The following is a 12,705-nucleotide window of genomic DNA, read 5'->3' as shown; positions in this document are numbered from 1 at the left end:
GAAGGGAGTGGCAGGACATATTGAAAGTGTTGAAGGAGAAAAACCTGCAACCAAGATTACTCTACCCAGCAAGGATCTCATTCAGATTTGATGGAGAAATTAAAACCTTTACAGACAAGCAAAAGCTGAGAGAGTTCAGCACCACCAAACCAGGTTTACAACAACTGCTAAAGGAACTTCTCTAGGCAAGAAACACAAAAGAAGGAAAAGACCTACAATAACAAACCCAAAACAATTAAGAAAATGGGAATGGGAACACACATATCGATAATTACCTTAAATGTAAATGGACTAAATGCTCCCACCAAAAGACACAGATTGGCTGAATGGATACAAAAACAAGACCCATATATTTGCTGTCTACAAGAGACCCACTTCAGACCTAGAGACACATACAGACTGAAAGTAAGGGGATGGAAAAAGGTATTTCATGCAAATGGAAACCAAAAGAAAGCTGGAGTAGCAATTCTCATATAAGTTTTATATATATATATTTATATATATATATATTTTATATATATATATGTTTATATATATATATATATATATAGTTTGCTTGAGTGCAGTGTTTTTTGTTTTCTGTACTGAATTCATTAGCATGGGTCGGTATAAAATTTAGCATAGGTCAATATGTAATTTGTAAACTAATAAGGTCTTAAAAGTGAGGAATTAAGTCTTTTAAATTTAATTATTTATTGTAAAGAGCAGAATAGCATACATAAACAGGTGCCTAAGGAAAACTTGTATTCTAATATGGAACTCTCATGAACACCTTTTTTTTTTTCTTCTAACGGTATGATAGTAGGCCATTTGATTATTTTTATGGCTTTAACTTTACAACAATGAAATATTCGTAAATTTAAAAAAAAAAAAAAAAAAAAAGAATATTGCCCAAATTTACCTTTGCTTTGTAGCATTACTTTCAAGGTAGATGTGGGGTGTAGGAGATAATGGAATAGATATAAATGACTAATACCAAATTGCCAAAGGACTATAATTATAAAACAATACCTCAGTTGCATAGTATTTCCTTTTCAAGCAAGAATTTCTTAAGAAACAAACAAAAAAACCAGTTCTCAGTATGTAAGCACACAATTTGTAAAAAATCAAAAGTTAATGTTTTAGAAAATTGTTTATTGAAACAAATGATTAAAGAAGATTATTTTACTAACAAGAAATTTTCAGACTGGCAAAGATACTGACATTATATTCCATGTTTTATGGGCATGGTCAAACTGAAACCCCTGGACTTTCTCAGTGCAAGACCAAATGGAAATAGATTGTTCTAGAAGGCAATCTATCAGTTTTAATCAGAAGCTATATGAATAAAGCTATCCATTTAATAAATCTCAAGTTCTCTTCTAAAGAATTAATTAGAAATTTAAAGATTTATTGGAAAAATATTCAAGAAGTAGTAAAAAGTAAACATGAGTATCTTCAACAAAACAACAGTATACCAGTTATGGTAAATCCTTAGACTAGAATAATATGGAACCATTTAAAACACTCTTTACAAAATATATTCAGACCTGGGAAATGTTCGTGACAAAGGCAAAAGGTAAACAATACACGATAATATATAGAAGATTCACTGTTATTGGGAAAAAAGTTCCTTTGAATGGAAAAATTACATGGTTAATTACATTAAAATGTTCATATTAGTTATTTCTGGGAAAAGTGTTATCTGATATTTTCTTTTTTTTCGTTTTTCTAAATTCTCTAAAACATACGTGTATTCATTTCTTTCAGTAATAAGCTACTATAATCATTAAAAAAACCCAACCCAAAACCTAAGATAATGTTCCAAGATGATCGCATTATTCTCCACCAATGCACTTGCCAGGGAGATTCACTCTGACTCCATACTCTCCTAATATAAAGCTGCAAAAAACTTTTTTTGAATCAACTCTAAATTAGTTTAAGGATAATTACTTAGTTAATGAATTATCCAAATCATATCACTACTGCCTTTCAGGAGGAAGGGAGGGAGGGAAGGAAGAAATAAATCTTTTGTTAGTCCACATTAATACCTGCTAGAAATTGTGAGCAAATAGAATACTTTAGAAAGAAAGATTGAAACTAGAACAAACATGAACTGTTGATTACAGACTTTAATGATCCAGATAATGGCTGTGTCCAGTAAGTATCAGACAGCAAACATTACTACATCTGGACAGAAGAGGTTAAAATAAATTATGAGGTATTTTTCAAGGAAGTAAAGTCACAAAATGAATTGAGATTGTAGTCTAATAGCCCACCATTCTCTATATTCAAAGTATAGTTGACTGCTGTATATGGAAATAAAAAGCAAACTACACTTATTTCAAAGATAGTGTAATTATTCAAATGGAATGTATTTGTATGTTCAATCATATATGGATATAATACATTCAAGTACACAGTTTTAGAATTTACAATTGTTTCTTCAAATAAATGAATAGTAAATTTCTTTTATTACATCAAGTTAAACAAGCTCATTTCATCTATATTTAAAAAATAAGCAGTGGGGAAATTAAATTCCAAAGCCCAAATAAAAATAGAGTGATATGTGGTATTCCAAGTAGTTATTTCTCACAAATTCCGCCTTCTTTTTAAAAAAAAATCATGAAGTTAAAACTGAAATAGGCAATGCAAATAAGATTTACTCTTGGGGGTTAAAATCCTAAGAATTTGGCAATAACAGAATATCCATATGTCAATAATTCTAAATTACTAAAGTTTAATTAAAATATCTTCAAATGAATTAAAATAATAAAGTAAAAACAAAATATAAAATGAAGGATTCTGCATTCTTCATTAGTATAGAGTAACTATTACCATCTCTAAGTATTCTAGAGAGGACCTATGTTGTAAAATAAAAAAAATTCTAAAAAGAAGCATTTTCAATACAGTTCACACAAAACTTATCTTAAAACTCCTTTGAAAAGTAAATGTGGTACAAGAGGTTGTGGCACTTTAATGGTAGAAATGCTGGAGCCACTACCTTTGCAAGCAAAGCTAAAGAACAAAGGACAGAAGACTGTCAGCAAACCCTAAAGTGACTGAACAAAACTGCTTTTAGAAACAGGGAAAGTATTAGGAAGAAAAAGAGAAAGGACAAAGTACTGTCCCTCAGATTAAAAGAAACAACTTTAGACATATTCTCTGTCTTTAAACAGAAGTAATTAAAAGCAAATATTGTAAGCCTAGAAGAAAAAGTACACTACATGGCAAAGGTGAAGGTGGGAGAGAAGCATCCTGCTAACTTCCACAGCACTGTGAAATAAAAGGAGAAACGCAACACAATGAACTTGACCAGTATCTTAAAAAAGGGCAGTGTATAGCGTTCTTTCCATTTTATATGCAGAATGGTAGAAATAAAAAGAGTAGAAATTATATATAATCTTGGCTGATTACTCAAAACAGGACTTGAGATTACTGGTTCATTTTCAGCCAGAAGTAGCCAAAAAGAAAAATAAATGTATCTAGATTACAGGAAAAAACAAGGCTAGACAAAAATTTAATCTGCAGGAAAATATCCTAAATTTTTATAAAGCCAAGATACTGTCTTAAGAGAATACATCTGTTTGTATTTGTGCCTCTTCCTCTACCACTCATTCTTAATTTCTCATTCCCTCCCTATGACTAAATCACTACCATAAATGGTAACATAAAGATACATGCAATTTTTATACCATCATTAATTGAATAGTTTTATGCTTTCTATTCATTCATACAGTAGATTTGATATACCACTAATATACGTCCAAACACTAAAAAAACTTTCAAAGTTAACCTATTTCATAAGTGCCCTTAAACTGACCTCTTTCTTGTGATCAAAATTAGGTAGGACAGAAATAAAGCATAGAAAGACAATGAAATGTTTGGCTACTGATTTCACGTCTTAAAAAAGTAATCTAGGTGAGATTAAACATTGTATTATTTTCTTATTCCCCAAAACAGTTCTCTGTACTTCACCATCTCTGTCTCCCTTTCCTCTCTTTCTTAAAACCATTCCAGTCAAACTTTTGTCTTACCACTCCTATCATTTTTTTGCTCATCTTACTTGTATCAGTAGCATCTGACAAAGCTTAACCAATTCCTACTTTTTTTTCTTTTTAGTTGTCATGTCTTATAACTCTTTTTTAATTTATAGGTTTCCTTTCATCTCTTTTTCTCCCTTGCAATTTATGTGTTGAAGAAACTTGATTGCTTAACAGTTTCTGATAGTCTTGGGGATTTTTCCGCTTCATTACCATGGTTCTTTACCATGTTCCTTTTTCCTCTGTATTTCCTGTAAGTGGTTAGGTTTAGAGGCTTAATCAAACATGGGTTGAGTTGACTTCATAGGGTCCCCTCCTTCAGGAGGCCCAATGTATGGCATCTGTCTCTCTCTTTGTGATGCTGTAGCTGGATGCTCAGATCCATTGGTTAGGTTGCAAAATGAGATATTCAAATTTTATCATTACTGCTTTCTTTTCTTTTTATTGTTTTAAAACAGCTTGAGATATAATTCACATACTATACAATTCATCCATTTTAAGTGTACAATTCAATGGTTTTTTTGTATATTCATAGATATGTGCAACTATCACCACACTCAATTTGAGAATATTTCATCATGTCAGGAAGCAACCCCGTACCCTTTAGCTATCATCTCCCTATCTCTCGCCCACCTAAGCCCTAAGTAACCACTAATCTACTTTTAGTCTCTATAGATTTCTCTCTTCTAGACTTTCATATCAATGGCCAATTCCTCCTCCTTGAAAAACCTTCTTCACTTGGCTTCCCAGGCACCAGTTTTCCTACTATTGATAACCACTCCTCGGTCTTTTTGTTGATTCTTCCTCATTGCCTAAATCACTGAACATTGAAGTACCCTCAAATAAGGTACTCATACTACTTCTAATCTCTGATTACACTCCCTTGGAGAGATCTTATCCCATTTCTTGCTTAAATATCATATGTTGACAGCTACCAAATTTATATGCCTAGCCCCACAATCTGCTGTGAACTCCAACTTGGCATGTCCACTTACACGGCAAGTAATACCTCAAACTTAACCAGTTCACAACTTTCCTGTGAATCCAAAATTGACATCTCCACTTAGTATTTTTAGTAACTCTCAAATCAGGCCGGTCTAGAGGTCAACTCCTGGTCTTCTCCCCTGATCTTCTCCCATAAGACAGTTCCTCTGGTAATCTTCTCCATCTTAAGGAATGGCAATTCCACTCTTATAGATGCTTGGGGAAAAAACCTCAGTGTCATCCTAGACTTTTCTCTACCGTTCTCCACATGTAATCTATTGGCAATTCTATTTATTCCAGTTTCAAAATATGAACAAGATCTGGCTACTTCTCACTGGCTCACCACTATTTAATCTTACCTGGATTATTACAACAGCCTTCCTGATTCCTTATGTCTGTTCTCTACAAAACAGCCAAACTGATTGTTAAAAAATTTAAGTCATATTGTATCACTCCTTTGCTCAAAATCTTACAATGGCTCCCAACTCCCAGGAAAAACAAAAATCCTTACAATGGTAAACGTGCTCTATTGAAACAGCTCTTCTTCACTGCTCTGAAATTATCTACTACTCCCCACCTAGACCACTGTAGTACAGCAACACTGGCCTTCTTTCTGTTCCTGGAACACTAATCGCATTCTTACTTCAAGACCTTTGAACTGTTTACTACACCTGGAATACTCTTTTCCTACATTTAAATATGGTATACATCTTCATCTCCTTCTAGTCTTTGCTCTAATTCAGCTACTCAGTAAGGCATTGTCACCACCAATTGAAAATTACAACTCCCTACTCTAGCACCCCCATCCCACTTTCCTGCTTAGTTTTTCCCCAAAGCACTTGTCACCTTCATATATATGTATTTTTTTTTTGTCTGCTCCAGCACATAATATTCTAAGTCTCCTAAGAGGGCCAGAACTTCTTACAGTTTTGTTCTGAGTTTATCTCCAGTATGTAGAACGGTGACTGCACATACTAAGTATCTGCTGAATAAATGAACAAAGGAGTGTCTCACTCCTTCTGCCTCATATAAAATAAGGGAATGAAGTCATTTTTTGTAGCTAATCAAAGTGACAGTTATATAAAAGTCAGATTTAAATTAAATCTGGAATGGTACTGAAGTGAGTTACAGAACTTTTAATCTTTTTATTGTGAAATAAACAAGTTCCCTGGTGATGCTGCTCTTTTGGTCTAGGTAGCATACTTTAAGAACTTACTTTGAGGGTCATCCTATGAACTACAATATGCATCCTTTCAGTCTAACATTAATTAGTTCTTTTGCCACCTTCCTTGACAAAACAAGGACTTGAGAACATTTTAATTACATTTATACTTCTGACTTATGCTATTATTGTCAAGTACTTAATTCTATGTGTGTATTAAGTCCAACAAGACATCATTGCTTTATACAGTCGACATGCATTTAGATTTACTGCATATTTACCATTTCTATTGCTTACCATTCCTTTCTGCATGTCTTGCCTTTGTCTTCATTTTCTGCATTTTTTTCCTTCTGCCTTAAGAATTACCTTTAAAATTTTCTTTAGTGTAAGTCTGCTGGTGGCAAAATCTTCATTTTCATTCATCTAAAAATGTCTTTATTTTACCTTTGTCTTGAAAGATTTTCATTGGATATGGAATTTTAGATTGGCAGGTATTGTCCTTCACACACTGAAGATCTGGCTCCACTATCTTTTGATTTCTGCTGCTTCACTGAGAAGTTGGCTGTCAGTCTAATTACTCATCCTTTGAAGACAGTTTTTCTCTGCCTTCCTTTAAGAATCCCCCATTGTATTTTATTTTCAGCAGTTTTACTATGATGTGTCCCACCACCAGCAGGGGTCACAGGATCAGGCGCAGTTAGTTTTAATCTAGCAGCTAGTTAGCTTTATAGAAGGATATAAGATAGGATATTCAGCGTGCACAGCATCTTCACACTCATCAGGAGGCCAAGCAAGTATTCACATGCACAGCTTCTTAGATCAAACCACACAGAGTGAGCACAGCTGCCAAGGACAGCTGAAGTGCAGGTGGTTCACCTCAATACAGAGGTGTGCCTTGGTTTCCTGCCAGTCTTGTATCGCTCTCATTGCATAGATGTAAGGCCAACATGTCAACTCACAATTCTCTCAGTCCAGAGGCAATACAGATGAGGGTTCATAATAAATTTAAGAGATAACTAGCTCTTAGCACATAACATTCCTTATTTGTCTTAATTTATTTCCACAGAAGAGTGCTATGAGAAGGCAGACCCAAGGTCTGATTTTCAGCAGGCCTAGGTCTGTTCAGGGTCCAGATCTGATATTAAATCTGTACTCACAATGTAGGTTTCAAGTCATTTATTCTCTGGGGTATGAAGGCTTATTGAATCTCTGCCTTACTGTCTTTCATCAATTTTGTAAAGCTTTCAACAATAATGATTTCTAATATCTGCTTTGGCTGTATTATTTCTCTCCCCTCCTTTTAGGTCTCCTATTGAATATGTTCAACTTTCTTACTTCAACCTCTATCTCCTTTCTCTTTTTTTTTCATCTCTCCATCTCTTCATTTTTTGTCTCTCCATGCTTCCTTCTGTATATTTTCTTCTAACTTTCCTAAAAGTTCATTAATTCTCTTTTCAACTGTGTCTTATCTTCCATTCAACCCATCCACTAAGTTCTTAATTTTGGTAATTATATTTTTTTAGTTCTAGAATTTTCATTTTAAAAATACTTTTAGTGGCTTCCCTGGTGGCACAGTGGTTGAGAGTCCCCCTGTTGATGCAGGGGACACAGGTTTGTGCCCCGGTCTGGGAAGATCCCACATGCCGTGGAGCGCTGGGCCCGTGAGCCATGGCCGCTGAGCCTGCGCGTCCAGAGCCTGTGCTCCGCAATGGGAGAGGCCACAACAGTGAGAGGCCCGCATACCGCAAAAAAAAAAAAAAAAAAAAAAAATACTTTTAATTTCCCAATTGAAATTTTCAACCTTGTCTTTCATCTTGTCAGCATGGTTATTTTCAGGCTATGTGTTATAATATACAGAGCTGCTGTGATTTTGTTTCTATTGTTCAATGCTTATACTAAATTTATTCATGTCGTCTTGGCTTTTCCTGTGTCTCTTTATTTTTTGTTGTGTCCTAGTTATATTTGCAATTTTGAAAAACATAAAATTCTGAGATGATCTTCTTTAGAAGGTTTTCTTGCAGAGAGGATTTAATTTTGCATTTGTTAACACTAGCAATCTAAGATCACCTCAGTTTACTCAGGATTGATATGATCTGAAGTTGAGTTGCAAAATCACTGGGGGCTTATCCTCTACTGCTTTACCCTAGACTAGAGCCCTTTGGGGACCTAAACCAAGGTAAGTTCACCCAAATGGTGGTGAGCACTAGACTGCATTCCCTGTGCCCCCATGAAGCTACCATAAGTGCTCAGCCATTCTATCAAAATTGGCAAATGCTCCCAGGGGAAAAGAATACTCAAAAGCCAGGCTCACATTCCTAGACTGGTAATTCTTTTCTATCTTGTTTACTTTCCAATGACTTAAAACAGGTTTTGGTTTTTAAAATATATATATTGAATACTTGAATACTCTAACTTTTCCACTTCTACTTAGCGGGAGGGTTGGTCCAAATCACCTAGTCTGCCATTGCCAAAACTGAAGTTGAGTAATAGAACTGTAAACAAGATAGCTTAAATATACCTAATTAAACAGATGTCTTAAAGTAACCATCAAGTAGAATTTTTTGGTGTCAAAACTAAAACCAAGTCAGTACCTAAAAAGCTATTTTTAAAAAGATGACATTAATGCATGACTAATGTTTACAAAATCAAGACAATAAAAACGATTATTTCTTCATATAACTTATGAGAAAGCCTGCACTTTAAAATGTATAAATAAATGACAAGTTTGAGGAAACTGTTTTTTTGGGCAACCTAGAAGTGCAACTTGCTTGTTAACTGAATGTCTTTAAATATTCGTGTATAAATGTATTTTGTAGAGAGAAATTCTACCCTGAAATAGTATTTAATTAGGTATACATACAGGCCACTCTCCTTTCCCTACATCAAATTTTTTCCTTCTAATACAATACCAGGTTCAGCTGAATGTTTACTAAGCCTATATTGCATGTGACTAATAAGGAAAATGAGACACAGTGTGTTTTCTGGAGAAATTTCCAGTCCTATAGGAGAAGAGATAGAGATAATGTGATAATGCTGTAACAGAGGTATGCACATGATGCTATGGGCACACAGGGGACATCATGTCAGCATGAAGTGACATTCCAATTACTGTTCCATTTGTGACATTTCAATTACTACTTTCTAAAATGCCTGTTTCCTTTGGTGATGCAATACTAAGCAAAAAAGAAAATGTATATAACATATCAATTTATATTTTAAACTTAAAAAAACTTACCTGTGTATACATAAACATAATGCATTATATGAGACACCAAGGTGAAAAAACTGATATAAAAACTCACCCCATCTGGCAGTGCCCTCCAGCACACAGCACTAACGAACTCATTTGTGTCATCTTCTTTTCGGTCTTTGTCCAGAACACTTTTGACCGTATCAAACTTAAAAGTTAGCAAAGTCTTAGAAAGTCCTTTATAGTACAGGTAAAGAGAGTTGTTCTCACTTCCTGAAAAATATTTAAAAATAATTTTTTTAGAGTGGGAGAACTTAGAATTAGGATATCACATTCATAAGGTAACTATCACTCAATGTTTAAGTTCAAAGACTAACAATCTTTTATGTAAAATATGAAAGACCAGAGCACAGGATTTCTTGGGAATCATATGAGAAAAGGATTCACAGAAAAAAACTTATACTTTCCTAACCTAAAGAAATAACCCACTGTCAAATGATATAACAATACTGATACAAAAATCATTTTAGCAGAGGTCTAGAGAAGAACCAGAAGTGTGTTATTATAGCATGATCTTGAATTACATTTATAAAGATTTTTATCTAGAGGGGAAGAAGAAAGTTATAGCACTTAAAAAGGCAGATTTTAATAATCTACAAAACTTATTTCCCATTCCCCAATAAAAGTTGAGTAGTCTAGAAACCTATATTTTTGAGCAGTCTATCAAAGTAAGAGATTTGCTTTGACAGGGTTTAGGTTCATATACATGTAGAGACAGTCAACTTTACTGAATAAAAGGCCAAGTCACTTGAAAGTACTGACGAAAGTTCATATATTCAGGCATCAGATGTATTAAAGCATTTGAACAGTACCAAATTTGACTTTTCTACTGCTAATTTAAATTTGTATAAATTATCAACAATGAAAGTCCTAGAAAAACAGATCAAGACTACCCAAACAGACTGTTTATTGAAGGGAACATTATATAGGGGAAAATGAACATCAAGCTTTAGAAGACAAATGTCTCCAAAATTAAGATATCAGCAGAAACGAATATTTTCTGTCTTCTACATAACATCTATAGAAATTATATTTTACCGGAGAACAACTACAAAACGTATTTAACAATCTTATGCTATTTCATGTGGTCAGGGCTTGTGCTCAGCGAAGGAGAGAAGGACTAATGCTTCTTCTAATCTGAGGAAAATTCAACATGCTATCTTCTGAATGTATAGATCATTTCCTGAATTGGTATGTAGTCTATTCCACTGAATGCAATTTCAGTGACAGATATCTATTTAAAAGTTCCAGGAAACGACAGTTTCACTTACCACAAGCTATATAATCTCCATTGGAAGCGAGGCCTACAAAGTTTTTTTCATTGATATGACCCTTGAAGGAACGTAGACAGTATGGCTTCCCTACATTCCACAGCTTTAGCTGGCTGTCTGTTGAACTGAGATAAACACAAAAAGTTAGAACAACTTTAAGATCTCATTACATGAAACCCATCACTACTAATTAGAGGCAATCCGGTTTGGTGGTTGAGAATGCAGACTCTGGAGCTAGACTGTCTGAGTCAGAATGGTCAATATGCCATTAGTTTGCTTTTGACCTTAGGAAAGTTATACAACCTCTTTGGCCTCAATTTTTTCATCAGTTAAATGTGAAATATAATGATTCCTATCTTATAGAATTAGATGAATTCTATAAGATACTGCAAAAATTAAATTAATTCATTCTAAATGCTTTCAATAGTATAGTACCTGGGCATGTAGGAAGTAACAAATATTAGCCATCATACCATCACCATCAAACAACAACAGAGCTCTACTGGCAGCTGTGCTTAATTTCAGTTGTTCCAGTTGATTTGATTTACTTTTCAACTGTTGAATTATATTAGTATACTGAATATAAACTATTGATATTTTCACAGCTTAGTTGTACCTACAGGGGTGGAATACTATGAATGGTTGAATGGTCTATATAGTTTATCTTAATAAAATAATACGCAAATGCAGCTATTAATCAAAAAATAATTGAATATAAAAATCACTGCTAATCCTATCACACAAAGACAGTCTTAGGATTTGAATAAAATATCAAGTTTTGGTTTTCTTCTGACTTTTTGTTACAAAAATTGGATCATAACAACACATATTATTTTGTAAAGTGCTTCTTGCTTGTTCAACAATTTGTTTTACATTGTTTATGTAAAATAAATATGTTTCCATATCTTTATTAATGACTACACAATAAATCATCTTTTCTCTTGCTCTAACATTCACAGAATAGGGCACCATGCTAAATGTTTTACATAGATTATTTTACTCAGAGATTCACAACATAAGTAGTATTATTAGCTCCATTTCAGAGGTGAGGAAACAGATTTAGAAGGTTAAGGATATTTTCAAGGTACCACAGCTAGTAACTAGTAGAGCCAAGATTGAAATTGTCTTATCTCAGAGGCTACACTCCAAACACTTCTCTATTGCTTCTCATCATTTTTCAACATAACATCTATTCTTAGACATTTATGGGGTTTTTTTGTTTTTTGTTTTGGCCACGCCACGTGGCTTGTGGGATCTTAGTTCCCCAACCTGGGATTGAACCCAGGCCCCAGCAGTAGAAGCGCAGAGTGCTAACCACTGGACTGCCAGGGAATTTCTGACATTTATGTTGTTTTAAATTTGTTTTTTGCTCAACAATATTGCATTGAAAATCCCTTTATATGTATGTGTGTGTGTGTGTGTGTGTGTCACAGCCCAAGAATTCAGAGGCTGCAGCAATATGTATATAGTTTAATATTACTTTTTAATATTTCCAAACATACTTGTGGGTAAATGTCTTACATACTTCTAACACAAAAATGTCCAAGAGGAAAATCATCATGATTTATAAAAACTAAGAAGGAAAAAAGACTGGTGAATATACAAACCACAAATCTGCATTAAAAAGGTCAACTATGATTTCCAATACAATTAAGTATACATATACTTCAACTAGTTGAAATCAAACTAATTGATTCAACACTGATAAGTCTGAAATTTAAGAAAAATACTTTTAACATATAATCATTCATATTTGAATCTGAATAAAATTTTAATTTACTGCCCATTATTACTCCTAAAGATGGGATACTTTTTGACTGGTTACCACTTAACTTAGATTTGTGAACTAATTTCCTCTATTAACTCCTCTTAGAAAGCTCAGCTCTCACTTTCTTTTTTTCCCTTTTTGTAACTCAATTCAAATTACCTTGTTAAATCAACTCAAATTACCAAGTTCTTATCTAGAGCAACCAGTATGGAGGCAGATGTGGTGGGAGATCCCAAGTATAAGGCACT

The 12,705-nt window shown here is 33.9% G+C and overlaps 1 protein-coding gene across 12 annotated transcripts in view; it reads right to left on the bottom strand.

Moving 5' to 3' along the window:
* The window catches only part of COP1 (COP1 E3 ubiquitin ligase), a 276,406-nt gene that overhangs the window by 58,279 nt on the left and 205,422 nt on the right, over positions 1-12,705 (bottom strand). For all 12 annotated transcript variants that reach the window (XM_033854790.2, XM_019952343.3, XM_019952342.3 and 9 more), the window contains 2 exons: positions 10,690-10,814; positions 9,471-9,631 (listed from right to left, as the gene is read on the bottom strand). In XM_033854790.2, the coding sequence (XP_033710681.1) occupies positions 9,471-9,631; positions 10,690-10,814 (286 nt within the window). The remainder of the gene's footprint in view (positions 1-9,470; positions 9,632-10,689; positions 10,815-12,705) is intronic.

The sequence above is a fragment of the Tursiops truncatus genome, chromosome 1 (genome assembly GCF_011762595.2).
Source record: "Tursiops truncatus isolate mTurTru1 chromosome 1, mTurTru1.mat.Y, whole genome shotgun sequence".
NCBI lineage: Eukaryota > Metazoa > Chordata > Mammalia > Artiodactyla > Delphinidae > Tursiops > Tursiops truncatus.
This window is presented reverse-complemented; position numbering and strand designations above follow the sequence as displayed.